The sequence below is a fragment of the Pavona decussata genome, unplaced genomic scaffold (genome assembly GCF_977016875.1).
Source record: "Pavona decussata unplaced genomic scaffold, jaPavDecu1.1 SCAFFOLD_175, whole genome shotgun sequence".
Classification (NCBI taxonomy): domain Eukaryota; kingdom Metazoa; phylum Cnidaria; class Anthozoa; order Scleractinia; family Agariciidae; genus Pavona; species Pavona decussata.
The window spans coordinates 4,459,443-4,477,916 of NW_028145586.1; the positions used below are offsets into that span (position 1 = coordinate 4,459,443).

An 18,474-nucleotide genomic window follows, 5' to 3' on the forward strand; every position below is an offset into this window, starting at 1 on the left:
AGTAGGTTCCCTCGCCTTTTCTATCTCTTGTGCTTTAGTCACTGTAACTTTGTAATCATTTGTAACCATTGTAATCATTGTAATCATTGTAATTTATTAATCATTGTAACTTAATTGTTTGTGGAAAATAAACCAAATAAAAAAAATAGATAAATAGTAATAAAAAAAATTAAAATTTAGTATAGAATAGACATGGACAACAGTTTTTGCGTGAAAGCAGAGTATGTTATAGAAACGTGATTGACCGATAGGTTGCTAGCAGCTTGGGTCCATGTCATTAATGAAGAGTAAAAACTAATGAAACTGATAACCCAATTACGTTTCTATTTGTCTTTGGCAGGGAATGGGCATCATGGGTGCTAACAAACCTGGATCCTGAATCTCACGATAAAGAGGAGTATCCATATGGACTGTACGTAAATTCACATTAGACTAATTTCATCAGCTCGGTTTGTTTTGTTAGGCTAAGACACCTCAGGCTTGTCAGTATGCATCTATATCAAATCCTTTTTCTCGAGACGTGCCGACTGATACCGAAAATGTATCAATAATTTCCAGGGCTTACGAAAAAACTGCGTTTGTGTAATAGCAATTTCATATGATTCAAATCACGCGGCTCGAACTACATGTGTATTGCAATTACAAAACTAACGTCACTTTTGTGCAGCATTGATATTACTGCTTTCATGACTACCACAGTGTACTTGAAGGCTTTCTTGAAAAACAGCAGTTTTTTCCCAGTGCAAGAAGACCAAGAATTTAGCGCTGATAAGTAATTTAAAGGGTTAAAACAGTAGGGAGGTAAACAAGATGTAATGTCTAATGCAACATTAGCAGCAAAATTGTTAAACAGTCTTTTAAGACCAGATTAAAGGTTTTACATTCTCACCTAAAGAATTTGTTATTTTTTCAAACGTTAACAACCTTTTGTGTGCATTAAAATCACAACCCGGCTATGTTACAGGAAGATGGATCACTGAGTGTTAAAATTAAGTAACGTTGATCTCAGTGAAGAGAAAACGTGTAATCTAAATGGTGTTCTAGTAAATTTTAATTTTTAGAGCCGTCTAAAACAAAAACATAACGCGCGAATGAAACCATTGAATAACAGAAAAAACAACCCCGACGCGTTTCCATCTGGACCAAATATCTTTCAGTTGATCTATGTTTCGCTATGTCTATTTCAGATACTTAACTCTTTTCAACAAGGCAGTAAACATCGATAACAGCAGACGCTAAATCTCCAATTTGCATTCTATATTAATAACTTTTTGAACAACCTCCGATGGACAGTTTACGAAATGGCCTTTCTTTAGCCGGAAGTAAGGTTAATTTTTCATACGGCTCTTTAATATACCATTTCCGATATATTAAAATTCTAACTTGCCTACGAGGTTTGGGGAAATACAACAAAAGACGTAATTTTTCTGAACCTCAATGTAATTTCTGTTGTTTGATTACCCCAGGCCTCGTAGCCAAGCTAGAATTTTATTATATCGGAAATGGTCTGTCCGTTGTCCTTTAAGACCTAGGATACAAAACTGCAAAGTGATTTCTGTAATTTATTTTACCCTTTACGAAACCCACCTATGGCTCATCCCTCGAAAAAAAAAATAAATCCCAAGGGAAAAGGTTTAAGATATTTTTCCAACCCTTTCGTACTGCTAGCCGTAAACTTACAGACAACTTACAACATGTTACAGAGCTTTCGGTCTTGTCGCGTAAGCCTAAAGAGTACTCATGAATTGCATCCTATTGAAAAATTGTAATGAAATAAACGTCCTGGCCATCAAAGCTTTGTCAACTTGAGATAAAAATGCAGGGAATGTGTGAACAACATTAATTAGTTAACTAACAAATAACATCAATTATGATTGTTTGTTGATAGATTTTTGTCGAATAACGAGCTGAAGAACTTGTCGTCTGGCGTTTTTGATAAGAATACTCGGCTGAAAACTTTGTAAGTTAACGGTTATTGTTTTTACTGTCGCACTCACCTACAGCAGTGAAATTCAGATAATTCAAACTGTTTAATGCGACTGTTATTTATTTATCTGCAACACGTCAATACAGCCATTGTTTTTGTGACAGTGTAATCTTTGTGCCACGTAAAGTGTCAATTTTCTCTTACATAATAAAAAGTTTGCGTTGAGTGTATTCAAACGCATAGCCTTGGTACCGTTTGAGTACAAGTATTTGTAACATGTAACATAAGCAGAAAACAGAAGTCTACTGGCTTAATTATCTGATGACAGTGCTAATGGACATTTAAAGTTGTCATTGCTCTCAGTTAATAACGTCATTGTGTTCGTACACATGAAACAAGTTAAAAGGTGCCTTGATAAAAATAATTATCTGGAAAATATGGGGTGACTAGAAAGAAAGAAAGAAAGAAAGAAAGAAAGAAAGAAAAAAGGAAAGAAAGAAAGAAAGAAAGAAAGAAAGAAAGAAAGAAAGAAAGAAACAAAAGAAAGAAAGAAAAAAAGAAAGAAAGGCTGTCCAATAGCGCAGACGAAGGTGAAATTAATTATCGTTTAATTTTGTTTTTTATTCTGGCGTTTTTGTTCTCGAGATCCAGAAGAAACTTTTTCTAGAACAATACAACATATAATCAACTTGCCTTCAATAGTTGTAGTTTTAGTTTACATCTATTATCTTTTGGTTTTCATTGATTTTTCTAGGTGGCTAGAAAACAACGAGCTACAAGAGTTGCCATCAGGAATATTTGACAACAATCCTGAGCTGGAGACCATGTAAGTGAACAATTACGATGTACAGATGTACCTTTTTTACAAGCATTGCGAGCCTTGTATGAATAACTCTTTTCTCAAGGTCTAATAATGTTGCAGCATTTAAACCTTTGGAAAAGAGTCATTCATACAATTGTTTGAAATTGCAAAGCCAAGAATGATCATTCGATTAATTCACAGTATTTTCATGAGCCCTTTTTATGCTGGAAGCAGGTTGAAACATGTTTTGCCTTTTTTGATTGTTTGTTTGTTTATTTTTGTTGTTGTTGTCGTTTTTTTTGTTTTGTTTTTTTTTTTTGTCTGTTTAATTTTACTATTTCCATAGTGGCTGCAACTTACTTACAAATTTGAATTTCTGTCTTGTCAAAAGACTTGACATCAAATTCTTTCTTGATAGAGCAATTTTAGAAGGTAATCAATTTTAATCATGAGTGAGTGTGCTGTTGGGTAGAAATCTCATCTTCTGACGCTAATAAGAATAGACGGACTCAACAGTCCCTTTATTTTCTCTTCATTTACGCCTGGTTATATGACTAAACACAACACCTCGTGTTGGAGCTTGCCAAGATGCGGCTCTAACAAGGATGGGAACAATTATTTTTTGGGAGGAGCTGATAATTTGAAAGTGTGCATAAGCAATTAATAAACACAACATGAAATTCACATCGTAACCAGTTTTTAAGAAAAGTAAAAGCACATTAGGAAGAAAGGCTCTTGAAACAAAAAATAATAATAATTGGCAAAACTAATGCATACATGGTAACATTCAAAATTCGTCACGTGCTTGTGTTTGTTTGTTTGTTTATTATTATTATTATCTTCATCATCATCTTCATCACCATCATCATTATCATTATTATAATTACTATTATCATCATCATTATTATTATTATCATCATCGTCAGCATCTTCATTATTATTATTATTATTATTATCATTATTATTATTATTATTATTATTATTGTTGTTGTTAAAATTTAAAAAAGTGATATCTGGCTAAAATGATTAAAAAATTACGAGCTTTTGACTGCCTGAACTGCAGTCTTCGACGGGTAAAACGAGTGATGAGAAAGCGCTGAGAAGAAATGTGAATTGCGAAATAAGAAAAATGTAAATAGTTATGAATGTTTGTTAAAAAGAATGTTGTATTGTCCAGGTAACGGGCAAAAATTGTTATCTGCGTTAGGTGTTACTTTGGTATGTCACGCTTCTAATGTTTTTCTGGTTCTGAAGGTGCCTTTGTCAATAATTGACGCGTTTTCAAAATCAATGACATGGTTGTTGGACCAAGCGTGATTAGCAATTCTAGAACCTTTTCCCGCAGTTTTGGTGTTCCTCAAATGTTCTTTTTTTTTCGGGTATTGAAAGCTCTGCCTGTTTCCACAATGTAACACCACGAACAATTTGTACAGGGAATTTTATACACGACGTTGGTCTGCGATTCTGTGGAAGATCGAAATTTCGGAGCTGGGAACTGTTGTTGTAGTGTGGTAGATGGTTTGTTTACAACTTAGGGGTATAACCGTTGGACTCCAGAGCTGCATAAACATGATTAAGTTCCCGCTTTTTTCCTTCGGAGGAATTGGGTAGATTTAGGGCTCTGTGCAGAAGAGTCTATGCTGTGCTGGCCTTGTGTTGACTGTCGTGATGGGAATTAAAGTCTAAGTATCTGTCTGTCTGTCCAAGATCGGTACAAAGCGTTTTCACTTTAAATTCAACCAGCCTATATACCTGATATGTTTTCTTTTTGAATGATCTGCAGTCTTCTCAACGACAACTATTTGACCCAGCTGAACGAAAGTGTTTTCCGTGGCTTAGAGAATTTAACGTATTTGTAAGTAAATAACTTTTTGTGACAGTTTGAACGCCAAAAAAATTATATTATTGAACAAGTTTTAATTAATTAATTAGTGCAATATAAAATTGTTTGATTGGTTTTTAACAAATAGATATCATTTTGCAGTGTGTCTGTACTTGGATAACGCACAGATGGCGTCAAAACGTGGTGAGAACAGAAAAGTACTCTACTCGCATGCAGCTCGTAGCGTGACCGATGCTCTTACCAAGTTTTGACGTCCTCTGTGCGTTATCAGAGTACAAACCCACGACAGATGAAATCTGTTTGTTTTATACAATGAACAAGTCCATTTCGTTAGCGAGCACCACATTGACTGAGCCAACTCAAAAACTTTCAAGCAAACTTCTAGACTACCGCACACCCACACCCACACACACACAGTTGTGATTCTCAAAATAAGAGTATAATTCAAAAGAATTCTACAAATAATATTTTCAAAACTAGCCATTATTCCAGAAATAATTTTTGACCCCAAATTATTACAGCATGTTAATCACCTCACTTCGATTTGTGACGCCGACAAGTTTGGATAAATATTTCCTTCTTTTTCACATCACAATAAACTTTTAGCTTTTTTAACCTGGTTGAGGTCACTTGCAACGGTTGTTGTCGGATTTTTTATCGAAAAGTTTAACTTTTCTGCAAAAATTTACATCTTTTTGTTCGTTACTCGCCGAAACATCGTTAAAACAATTTGTAAAACTTTGTTGACCAGGCTGGACTGTAAATTCTCATGACGTGCGCCGGTCACACTACAACAATGACGTCTTTCGCAGTCCACACTCGAAAAACTCCGCTGCACCAATCAAAGCGCGGACTTTTACTGTTCATTGTATAATTTTGATTAGCCTATAAAATAGATGATAGTTAATAAAAGGCAATGGTTATGAAGTCAGAATATACGTTTTTGTTAGCATTTATGACCTCGACGGTGCACAAACCACAATAAATATTCAACTGTGTTAGACCAACTGACCAATAGAAACGTCCCAGGTAAGATATTCACCTGTACTGTGAACGATTAAACAGAGAACTTGTGCACATTTGCACCATTGTCAGCAACGTTCGAGATGCCAGGTTTTCATAAGCAGTCCCTCAATTAACTATGTGCTAAAGTACACTTGCCAAAATATATTATTGACTGTAAATTCACTACTGAGCCAGCAAAACAATTAAGCAACAGCTTTGCCGTGATGTCGTTTCTTCCAATGTGATTTGGTATAGGCGTAGGCTTGAAATTAGATTTATAATTAGATTAATGAGAGTTTTTCTGTCGATCGATGGATTTGCAATTAAAAATATGAAAACGCTACTGATGCCTTCACAAAAGTCAATTTGCAATGTCATATAGCCTCGTAGCCACACGCAAGTAAAAACCATCCCCAACTTAGAAGTGTTTACTTTACTAGCTGCTTGACTCTGATTTTACGAACTGCGCTGTCAAATGTGTTACCCTTTGTTTTCCAAGAATCGCGAGCACACACACCTTTTCGTGTATGTGTAAATGCATGGTTGCCAAGTCATGTGACCAGTCGACGTGTAAGCGGTCAATAAAAGTGCCGTTTATTTCTTGAAGCAGTTTCGTTTATTCATTGTTATAGGTATCTGCAATATAACAATTTACAAGACATATCACCAAACACCTTTGCCAACAACATAAAGCTGCTCCGTCTGTAAGTAAAATTTCAGTCTTTTTCTCATCAACCACGCGCGCACTTTCCATTTTTGCCACACGGTCGACAGTTAACGAAATCTTCCAGCAATTACCAGACCATTTTGTGCTCGGCTGAACAACTCCCTTAAGATTGGCAACAAAATAGTTCATTGTTTTGTCCCTTAATTAACGAATAATCTGCCCATAAGATTAACTATATTAAAAATTCCCTTTGATTATTAATACTCTTTACCTAATAAAACTCCCTCAGACCCACATTAAAAATTACATTAAGTACTCTGGAAATTTTAAATTTCTGCGGTATTCCGATTTGCTGACTCTGTTATTGTATTGCTTGTATATGAAAAGCTATTTAGAAATAAAGGGTTGACTGAATGTGTTGATAATCAACCCTTATTCAATTTATTTAGTAACAGTAACTTTGTATCTCTTCTTTAACGGTACAGGCGATTGAACAACAACAACCTAACGCTGCTCAATGAAACTCTGTTTCGAGGCTTGAGGCATTTGGATGAACTGTGAGTTAATTTGATTTAACTTCATAAAAGTTGAAACTGTAGTTATGGACATGCACGCATTTTGGGGTAAAACAAGTGACTGTTCGATCAAGAACTTCATTAGGTCATAAGGATGTGAAACGTTTTTTTGACTATACCGTAAATGTTCGATACATGTAAATGCCTCATCCATATACCAGGCTCCTTTTTCGCCCCAAAATTTGTGTGACACTGTCTCTGTTACCAGGCCTGTATGCAGCAGGTGATAAACATGGGGATGCCATTTGACCTTTTTTCTCAGTGGATGCGTTAGAAGGGATAGCGAGATCTCTTACAACAAGGATATGTTTCTCGGTTTGTTTTCATCTCTTAGCCAAGCATTACTATCCTTCATAAGCTTTTATTACATAGCCAGAAAATTCACGCAACCAATTCTAGATTCGGTTATTTTTAGAGTGCTTCGTAATCTACTTAATCACGTTAATGACGTACACGCAAACTCAATCTGTTTCTCGCTTTGCAGAATCTTTTTCTCGTACAAGTGGCCAATCGCAACAGCATAAAATAAATATTTGGTCGAGAGAATGGACAAAGAATTAAAGAGGCTTAGACCTTTGGCATTTTGAATATTCCTCCGTGTGGATGTTTTTTCAGGCTTTCGTCACGTTCTTCGTCGTACACCTGCATACATTTCCATCGGAGGTTCTATAAGACAATTGGTTCATGCATTTAGCTGTGCGTATATCGAGTTATGATACACGTGGGAAGTTTTTTTTACGCTTCTCTCATGTTCTCCAAACTTTCCGAGTGCATTATAACTTAATACATGTACGCGTACACTAGAGGATGACCAATCGTTAAAAGACGTTCGGAATGTTTTAGAATCGAAGAAATCGACTTTGACCTTGCAGCGCCAAAGTCATAGACGTCAAAAAGACTTACAAAGTCCAAATAAAATAAATTTTGGCGCCTTTAAGGAGGCTCGGAGGGGTTTTAGCCGTGTGCGCATTCGTACTCCAACCACGCGCGATATATAGTTTCCTCTAACTAAGGTCTCTTTGAGTTACGTAATAGGAAGTTCTGATGTCATATGAAGCGGAGATGGCGTCACGATGTCAAAATGGTGGGCATTTTGGATATCTTGATTTTGCTAAAACCTCAGAAAACCACCAAAATTCGAATCAGGATGTAAAGAAAAACTTCAAGATGATACGAAAGTATCAAAGTCAATGTCTGTAGAACGAAAACGAGAATCTTGCAATTTCTGAAGTGCGTCTCTGTCTATATCAATTTCGTGAACCCTAACCTATCATACCAAAGTGTTACCAGATAAATATCTGAAAAAGTCACGAAGTTTCGCCCCGTCTGCACAAATATTAAAAGAACGTTCGAACTCGGCACGGTTAAAATCCACCCCCGTTCTAGAGAGGCTAAACGTAGTACTATGAAATTCAACAATGATTTTGTCAAAGAACAGAAATATAACTTAGTCCTAGCTTACTTGATTGGCTTTTCGTTCTGTATTTCCTCTTTTCATGATTTCTGGTGTTAATTACATTGTTTATTGTGAAGCCATTTAGTTCTGTGCAAACAACGTAAGCATCACAAATGTTAACCTAGGCTCAACCAAATATGTTTTCTTTTCCGTGCAATGTAGGTGGTTACACGAGAACAATATCGAGGTGTTACTTGATAGACTGTTTGCAGATCTCAGGAATTTGGACGAACTGTGAGTATCAACAGATATTCCTCGGTATTTAACAAATTAATTTAAATTAATAAAAACTTAAGTTACAATCAACTTGCAACTTTTAACTTTTTTCGCAAAAGAAACATTTTACATGCCTGCAGTTAATGAAGATGAACTGAAATACATAGATTATAGTTCATGAAATTCCGTGCACTTTACAAGCTTTTTGATCGGTTCAAAGCTATGCCTAGTGATTAAGAATAGCAAGAAATTAAGAGTGCCTGACTGTAACTTTCGAGAATCGCTGGCCAAGCTTCAAAAATCGAAACTACTGATAATTTGCCTGAAGTTTACTTTTGGGGAACTATCTTCGAAAATATTATTTGAATGTCCTGGAAATTTTTAGTTTTCGAGAATTTTGGAGAAAACGAAATAACGGGTTTTGCCTCATTAATTATGCAAAAATCTCACTCAAAATTAGCCAAGTTCAATACGCTTGTGTTGAAACAGTACGCAACGCTAAAAAGCGAGGTCGGTTTTGAATAACAGCATAACTCACCTACTTTCTATCAATGGGACCTATGTAAACTTTTGTAGAATTTTGGATGGTTTTATGGCTCTTTGAAAATTTGACATTTTGAGGACTTCGCGATGAGGCGAAAATTGAGTAAGTTTGAAGGTTTATAATGCATCTTGGTATGTCAGGTATCCACTCGAGAGGAACATTGTGATAAAGCTTGGGTCTTCGTCTTTAATAATACGAAATAAAAAATCTGGGCAATCAATGCACGCGCTGACGAAAACCAAAGTTAGCGAGGCTTCGTTAACGAATTTGCATAATTCGCAACTGTTGAGAAAATGCTATGTCGTGGCGACTCGGTGAAAACATTGACCCAGGCTATCTTCAAATGGTTATTTTACCCCACATTGGATTTGTCTGTTTCTCTTTCTTGTTTAATAACGTGGTAGAAAAGGTCTGGAAAAAAAATGCGTGATCGGAAAAGAAAATATTCGTCAAATTCTGGTAAGAAATATGCATAATGCAAATCTTCCAATAAATCTTTCTGCAAAGGAATCTGATTGGGAAGGTTTCGTTAAGAGACTATTTGCCCAAAACACCCCACATATAAGGAGTCAAAACAACGTTTAATAATTCGATTTTAACCAATTATTGTCGAATCTTAACCTTTAAATTAATAGTGCCAAACTGATACTCGCTATTGCGTTACCTACAGTGTCACTGAGAAACCCGTGTTTCTGTTGTTGACATTCGACAAAGATAAATGCATGCCCTATAGCCAATGTGGACTGTAGGTAGGTTATTATTTTGTTAAACGGAAATTGGCACACAGGTTTTGAAGCGTGTATCCGTGCATGTGTCATATTTCATACCAGTAATTATGTTAAAATATGGCGTGCCAGCTGACATTGTTTTTCAGTCACTTTCTAAGGTACAGTATCAAACAACACGAACAGAGAGTTTTTTTGGACTGACCCAATTCTGAGTGATCATTATTTGGAAGGCCACTGAAGAAGGTTGGACTAACTATTTGAAAAAGCATGCATTCCAGTAAACAAACTTGATTTAATTAAAAATATTCACTTTGACCGACCCTATGTCCAACTTTCGCATCTCATTTGACAAGAATGTATCTTTTAAACGTGATTCAAGTGTCATGTGAACGTTTTATTTTTTATCAAAACCACCCATATGCTAGTAAATAAAGGTCTTTTTTCTAGTTGTTGTAATTGACAATTTCGCAGCACAAGTTGGTTTGTGGGCATTATATTCTAAGACTTATCGACAGCTACTGACGTGACGCAGGTAACGCAATAGCGAGTATCAGTTTGGCACTATTAATTTAAAGGTTAAGATTCGACAATAATTGGTTAAAATCGAATTATTAAACGTTGTTTTGACTCCTTTTATGTGGGGTGTTTCGGTCAAATGGTCTCTTAACGAAACCTTCCCAATCAGATTCCTTTGCAGAAAGATTTATTGGAAGATTTGCATTATGCAAATTTCCCACCAGAATTTGACGAATATTTTCTTTTCCGATCACGCATTTTTTTCCAGACCTTTTCTACCACGTTATTAAACAAGAAAGAGAAACAGACAAATCCAATGTGGGGTAAAATAACCATTTGAAGATAGCCTGGGTCAATGTTTTCACCGAGTCGCCACAACATAGCATTTTCTCAACAGTTGCGAATTATGCAAATTTGTTAACGAAGCCTTGCTAACTTTGGTTTTCGTCAGCGCGTGCATTGATTGCCCAGATTTTTTATTTCGTATTATTAAAGACGAAGACCCAAACCTCATCACAATGTTCCTCTCGAGTCGATATCTGACATACCAAGATGCATTTTAAACCTTCAAACTTACTCAATTTTCGCTTCATCGCGAAGTCCTCAAAATGTCAAATTTTCAAAGAGCCATAAAACCCTCTAAAGTTCTACAAAAGTTTACATAGGTCCCATTGATAGAAAGTAGGTGAGTTATGCTGTTATTCAAAACCGACCTCGCTTTTTAGCGTTGCGTACTGTTTCAACACAAGCATATTGTACTTGGCTAATTTTGAGTGAGATTTTTGCATAATTAATGAGGCAAAACCCGTTATTTCGTTTTCTCCAAAATTCTCGAAAACTAAAAATTTCCAGAACATTCAAATAATATTTTCGAAGATAGTTCGCCAAAAGTAAACTTCAGGCAAATTATAGGGAGTTTCGATTTTTGAAGATTGGCTAGCGATTCTCGAAAGTTACAGTCAGGCACTCTTAATAAATTAGGCGGGGGGTAACAATTTCTGAAGAAACTGTGAAACTGCACTGATGTGCAACTCATTTAGCTGATTTAGCTGAGTTGACAATTTACTCTTTCAACACTGCTGATATATTACATTGGAATGACGAAAGCTGACTATTATTTTTGCTGGATTCCTAACTTTATATGTTTTCTGGTTCAACAGGGATTTATCTCACAATAATATCAAGCGTTTGCCACGCAGGATTTTTGGTAACCTTGTCAATCTGACACAGCTGTAAGTGAGAACCATCTGCGGAGTGGAATACGCCAAAAATACTCCATTTTTTGTTTGTCAGTAGACTTCTATGTTAATTTGATGTTACAACTCCTCCTTCGTCTTGTTATTGAGGCATATTAACGACTAACATCCAGGATCACTGTTAAAGAAACACAACCTATGCCACTCGTAAACCAATATTATTCCACAGGATTTTGGGCCAAAGGGCTTTTCAATAATGCGTTCATTTGTGGCGTAAGTTGCATTTTTCCACCTAAAATGTATGTCTTATGCAGGTGGATGGCTGACAACAAACTTGATGATCTCCCCTATGACGTCTTTAAAAACCTGACTAAGCTAAAGATACTGTAAGCGAGGTTCATGCTTAGCTCATGTAAAGTAAAATTGGTAAAATAAGAAAAAAGAACAATGACAGCAGCCAACAGATACCAAAATTATTTTAGCAGGACGTTTCTAGTTCCTTAGCCTTGAGGGGGGGGGGGGGGGGGGGAGGGGTTCGGATAATTTTTACAACCCCTTGTAACTTCAAAAGCATCAAACCTGTGGCAATGAAACCCGAACGGAGAAAATAGCTTCTCCCAAATTGTTGCTAATGGGGTAAAGAGTCAAAGAGGTCACATCTTAGATCTGCCATTTCTCAAAAAATGGTTAAAATTGATTTTAATAATGACAATTTATGAAAACCGTTTTCCTGGTATAAAATTGGAAAAGTTCGGACACTTTATTGAAAAATCCTCACAAGAGGCCGAAACCTTGAAAATAAAAATTGGATGCACGAGCTTTTCAAAATGGTTGTAACTATGGGAAAATGTAGTTACGTGAACAATGATGGGTCATGTAAAATTGTTTCCCAATAAATGAGGAAAGGCATACGAAGTTTGGGGACCTTGATATTTAAATGATAAAAAAGGGTGAATATTCACTTTTTCCTACCTTTTCCCTGCCCCCAACACCTCCACAATGTGTTTTTTCTAGGAAACATGGATAATAATTTCTAAAATAAAAAGATAATACTACTTGTTGTTATCGCACAGTTTGTTATTATAGTCATTGTTGTTAAATAATCTTGGGCACAGTTCGCGATGCAATTTCTCAATGATCCTTCACTTAGAGGTATCAGCCGTTGTTTAAGTCAATTGAAGGCTGACAATTGTAACTAATGGGCTTAAATTTGTTTTCATACCAATCCCAACAACAGCAGTCTATATGTAAATAATGTAGCTATTTCTTCTTTACGCCGTTCTCAAGGCTTTGTTACTTACAATATACAGCTATTTCAATTAACGTTGTTGGAACAAACTAAAGCTAAAAGACAAGACCGCAATGTTTTGTGGGATTATTTTTTATGAATAATTTTATCAAAATCATCCCTGCACGTGCAGGTCATTGTACTGCTAATTACAACCTTTTGTTTTCTCCAGGCATGACTGATTTTGATGAATTTATTCATAAAAATCCCACGTAAACTTTCGGTCTTGTCTTTTAGCTTCATGCTTTCATCCGACAACGTTAATTGAAATAGCTGTATACAAATGTAACTTTCCTGTTACTCATCATCATGACCATCAACTCACTTGCTTTATTTTAATGTGTGCTGTTAATATATCAGGCAAATGGAGAAAAACAACATATCAAAGCTTGATCGTCATCAGTTTAAAGGCTTGGTGCATTTATATGATTTGTAAGTAATGCCATTTATGCCCATACTACACTCAAGTTAATTGCTTAACACTTATCTAAGTTTCATATTGTAACTTTCAGTAGACCTACTAATATTGATTGACATTGACCTTTAGACTTGACGGGAGTTGAGTTTTTCTTTGAGGAGCATCATTTCAAACATAAATCACATTAGGATTGAGGTTAAATTTCTTCCAAAGAACTAACCTACATTTATGTAAATGTTCCAAAATAGAAATAGAAAATAGAGCCTCGCCGTACTCGTTTGCGAGGAACAAAAGGTTTTAAATATCTGAGTCAAGGCTTTTTTTAAAGAAAAAAGTGACGGTAATCGAGGAACTTTTATTCAATAAAAAATGGTGAAGATCTCATTTAATGGTCTTGTTTGCTGAAAATAAGTCGCATTTCTTTTAAAACTATTCCGTGACAGGATGACTCTAGAAAAATCATGAAACATGCCTATTAGAACACTTACTTTTATTTAGATACGAAAATGTGCTATTTCTAGCGATGGAATGTCATTGATATTCACGTACCGCCCAGGAGGCGTTATTAAGTTAAGAAATCTGTAAACCGGCAAAAAAATGTTTACAAGCCGTTTTGCAAACTTCAAAACCTCATGTTTAAGCCATTTGAATGGGATACATCCTACATTTTACGAATGGTAACCAACTTCCCTGGGACCTTCAAATTAAGAATTTTAATGGGAAATTAAGATTGAATGGGATTTAAAGAAAGGAAGAAGATTCGACTTTGCTGCCATGGGCGGAAGAGGTACCCACTTTATAAAAGGACAAAACTCAAGAACGAGGTTCAAAATGAACACAGTATACAAGGAATTTTTTGGCTACGCAAGAGATTCCGGGTCTATGACGACTAGACAACAAAAAAGGGAAAATACTTGGTTCACATGGAAAGGAAACCTCGATGCTCACTTTTTATTGATTGTAACTCTGAGAGCGTGTTCCTAGGTTGTTTTCTTGTTTCTCTAAACTACAAACATGCGAACGTTACATCACAGTCAAATTTGTTTACCTTGGCACTGAAAAGAGAAAAAAAACACGGCTTCTTTATACGTAGTGGCCCTTGCACATCTGTCATGTCCATCCCCTCCCTTAAAATAATCGAAGAGACGACCACGGAGCACTGGCTAGTTTTCTACCAACCTTAAATTTACCAATGGTGTCCATTTCCGCCCTTAGAAGAAATGGAGAGCCCTGTCTCGTGATTTCTGTCAAGTGATGACACGGTGGCATGTGGAACCGCATGTCGAGTTCTTGGTTATCAATACCCTTACGTTTGTTTTGTTCTTCAAGGTATCTGTCGGAAAACCGTATTAAGGAACTACCCAAACAGCTTTTCAAGGGGCTGAGGGGTCTTATTTCCATGTGAGTACATAGTCCATAGTTCCTTAATTACTGAAATATTTTAAACAAGCATTAAGTCTGAATGCTTGGATAATTGAAACGATGCTTAGAGTATAGAGCAAAATATTGAAAATCTAGGCAGATTTCAATCTTAACACCCCTAATTACTATGATACATACATTTTCTCACTAAATAATGTTTGGCTTTATCAACAGAGTTGATGACTTAAGGTAAACTGACCGTTTTAAAGATACAGTAGGGCACTTGTGTTCGGCTAAGATTTGAGACTCAAATAAAGTTGTTACTATTATTATTATTATTCGAGTGCTGAAGTTAGCCCTTCGCCAGAGCAAATCCAACTATCATCGTTGTCGATAAACCAAACATTCCTCCCAACCTCCCTCCGACTAAACACTAAACAGTTAGTTTTTGAACTTTAAATTACCGGAGTGGACAATAGAGCAGTTTAGCGTGGGCTGAAAGACTAGTTTTTCTGATGTGCAGGCAGATATATATACTCACCGCGAAAAGAAAGGAAAGGAAAAGCAAGGAAAGGAAAGGAAACGAAAAGAAGAGAAGGAAAGGATAGGAAAGGAAGGAAAGGAAAAGAAGAGAAGGGAGGGAAGGGAAGGAAACGAAGAGAAGGAAAGGGAAGGGAAGGACAGGAAAGGAAAGGAAAGGGAGGGAAGGATAGAGAAGAGAAGGAAAGGAAAGGAAAGGAAAGGGAAGGGAAGGTAAGGGAAGAGAAGAGAAGGAAAGGAAAGGGAAGGAAAGGAAAGGAAAGGAAGGAAAGGAAAAGAAGAGAAGGGAGGGAAGGGAAGGAAACGAAGAGAAGGAAAGGGAAGGGAAGGACTAGGAAGGAAAGGAAAGGGAGGGAAGGTGAAGAAAGGAAGGAAAGGAAGGAAAGGAAAGGAAGATAAGTGAAGGAAGGAAAGGAAACGAAGAGAAGGAAAGGGAAGGGAAGGACTAGGAAGGAAAGGAAAGGGAGGGAAGGTGAAGAAAGGAAGGAAAGGAAGGAAAGGAAAAGAAGAGAAGGGAGGGAAGGAAAGGAAACGAAGAGAAGGAAAGGGAAGGGAAGGACTAGGAAGGAAAGGAAAGGGAGGGAAGGTGAAGAAAGGAAGGAAAGGAAGGAAAGGAAAGGAAGATAAGGGAGGGAAGGAAAGGAAGGAAAGAAAGGAAAGGAAGGAAAGGAAAGGAAGACAAGGGAGGGAAGGGAAGGGAAGGAAAGGTAGGAAAGGAAAGGAAGAGAAGGAAAGGAAAGGAATGGAAAGGGTGGGAAGGGAAGGGAAGGGAAGGAAAGGAAGAGAAGGAAAGAGAAGGGAAGGGAAGGGAAGGAAAAGAAAGGAAAGAAAAGGAAAGGAAAGGGAGGGAAGGGAAAAGAAGAGAAGGGTAGGGAAGGAAAGGAAAAAAAGACAAGGGAAGGAAGACAACGGAAGGGAAAAAAAAGAAAAGGAAAGGGAGGGAAGGGAAGGGAAGAGAAAAGAAGGAAAGGAAAGGAGAAAAAAGGAAAGGAAAGGGAAGGGAAGGGAAGGGAAGAGAAGAGAAGGAAAGGAAACAAAAGGAAGGAAAGGAAAAGAAGAGAAGGGAGGGAAGGGAAGGAAACGAAGAGAAGAAAAGGGAAGGAAAGGACAGGGAAGGAAAGGAAAGGGAGGGAAGGGAAGGAAACGAAGGAAAGGAAAGGAAGATAAGGGAGGGAAGGGAAGGAAAGGAAGGAAAGGAAGGAAAGGAAAGGAAAAGAAGGGAGGCAAGGGAAGGGAAGGGAAGGGAAGAGAAGAGAAGGAAAGGAAAGGGAAGAAAAGGAAAGGAAAGGAAGGAAAGCAAAAGAAGAGAAGGGAGGGAAGGGAAGGAAACGAAGAGAACGAAAGGGAAGGGAAGGACAGGGAAGGAAAGGAAATGGAGGGAAGGGAAGGAAAGGAAGGAAAGGAAAGGAAGATAAGGGAGGGAAGGGAAGGAAAGGAAGGAAAGAAAAGGAAGAGAAGGGAGGGAAGGAAACGAAGAGAAGGAAAGGGAAGGGAAGGACAGGAAAGGAAAGGAAAGAGACGGAAGGGAAGGGAAGAGAAGAGAAGAGAAGGAAAGGAAAGGAAAGGAAAGGAAAGGGAAGGGAAGGGAAAAGAAGAGAAGGAAAGGGAAGGAAAGGAAAGGAAAGGAAGGAAAGGAGAAGAAGAGAAGGGAGGGAAGGGAAGGAAACGAAGAGAAGGAAAGGGAAGGAAAGGACAGGGAAGGAAAAGAAGGAGAGGGAAGGTGACGAAAGGAAGGAAAGGAAGGAAAGGAAAGGAAAGGAAAGGAAAGGGAGGGAAGGGAAGGGAAGGGAAGAGAAGAGAAGGAAAGGAGAGGAAAGGAAAAGAAAGGGAGGGAAGGGAAGGGAAGAGAAGAGAAGAGAAGGAAAGGAAAGGAAAGGAAAGGGAAGGGAAGGGAAGAGAAGAGAAGGAAAGCAAAGGAAAGGGAAGGAAAGGAAAGGAAATGAAGGAAAGGAAAAGAAGAGAAGGGAGGGAAGGGAAGGAAACGAAGAGAAGGAAAGGGAAGGGAAGGACAGGGAAGGAAAGGAAAGGGAGGGAAGGGAAGGAAAGGAAGGAAAGAAAAGGAAGATAAGGGAGGGAAGGGAAGGAAATGAAGGAAAAGAAAGGAAGAGAAGGGAGGCAAGGGAAGGGAAGGAAAGGAAGGAAAGGAATGGAAGAGAAGGGAGGGAAGGGAAGGAAAGGAAGAGAAGGAAAAGAAAGGAATGGAAAGGGAGGGAAGGGAAGGGAAGGAAAGGAAAGGGAGGGAATGGAGGGGAAGGGAAGGAAAGGGAGGGAAGAGAAGGGAAGGAAAGGGAAGGGAAGGGAAGAGAAGAGAAGGAAAGGAAAGGGAAGGAAAGGAAAGGGAGGGAAGGGAAGGGAAGAGAAGAGAAGGAAAGGAAAGGAAAGGGAAGGGAAGGGAAGGGAAGAGAAGAGAAGGAAAGGAAAGGGAAGAAAAGGAAAGGAAAGGAAGGAAAGCAAAAGAAGAGAAGGGAGGGAAGGGAAGGAAACGAAGAGAAGGAAAGGGAAGGGAAGGACAGGGAAGGAAAGGAAAGGGAGGGAAGGGAAGGAAAGGAAGGAAAGGAAAGGAAGAGAAGGGAGGGAAGGGAAGGAAAGGAAAGGAAGAGAAGGGAGGGAAGGGAAGGAAAGGAAAGGAGTGGAAAGGGAGGGAAGGGAAGGGAAGGAAAGGAAAGGGAGGGAAGGGAAGGGAAGGAAAGGGAGGGAAAGGAAGGAAAGGAAAAGAAAAAAGGAAAGAAGAGGGAGGGAAGGGAAGGGAAGAGAAGAGAAGAGAAGGGAAGGAAAGGAAGAGAAGGAAAGAGAAGGGAAGGGAAGGAAAAGAAAGAAAAGAAAAGGAAAGGAAAGGGAGGGAAGGGAAAAGAAGGGAAGGGAAAAGAAGAGAAGGGTAGGGAATGAAAGGAAAGTAAGACAAGGGAAGAGAAGGGAATGGAAGGAAGACAACTGAAGGGAAGAAAAGGAAAGGAAAGGGAGGGAAGGGAAGGGAAGGAAAGGAAGGAAAGGAAGAGAAGGGAAGGGAAGGAAAGGAAAGGGAAGAAAAGGAAAGGGAGGGAAGGAAAGGAAAGGAAAGGGAATGAAAGGAAATGGCTTTCCTTCTCTACCCATGGTTTTTCTTCCTTAGAGTATGTCAACCTACTCCTATGATCAAGAGATTGCCTATCACACAAAGTGGTCACGTGGTAATTTGAGCCTCAGTGTTATGTTCTTCTTATGAATATAATAATTTAAACCAAACGTCTGTTTCCTTTAGTCAGATTCAGGACAATGAAATACTCAACGTCTCCAAAGAAACTGTCCAAGACGTTAAATCATTGCGAACTTTGTAAGTAGTAATTTGCGTGCCAGTGTGCCACTATGTCGATGTCGATGCACTTTTTGCTTAATGAACAAGTGAATGATCATC

The 18,474-nt window shown here is 37.9% G+C and overlaps 2 protein-coding genes across 2 annotated transcripts in view; both read left to right on the forward strand.

The window, feature by feature from the left end:
* The window catches only part of LOC146463768 (uncharacterized), a 225,952-nt gene that overhangs the window by 197,237 nt on the left and 10,241 nt on the right, over nucleotides 1–18,474 (forward strand). The window lies entirely within an intron of this gene.
* Nucleotides 193–18,397, forward strand: LOC146463780 (uncharacterized). Its single transcript, XM_085084375.1, has 12 exons — nucleotides 193–221; nucleotides 341–412; nucleotides 1,889–1,960; nucleotides 2,682–2,753; nucleotides 4,513–4,584; nucleotides 6,210–6,281; nucleotides 6,730–6,801; nucleotides 8,438–8,509; nucleotides 11,440–11,511; nucleotides 13,124–13,195; nucleotides 14,511–14,582; nucleotides 18,322–18,397. Exons 1-12 carry the CDS (start codon nucleotides 193–195, stop codon nucleotides 18,395–18,397), a joined length of 825 nt encoding a protein of 274 aa, XP_084940501.1.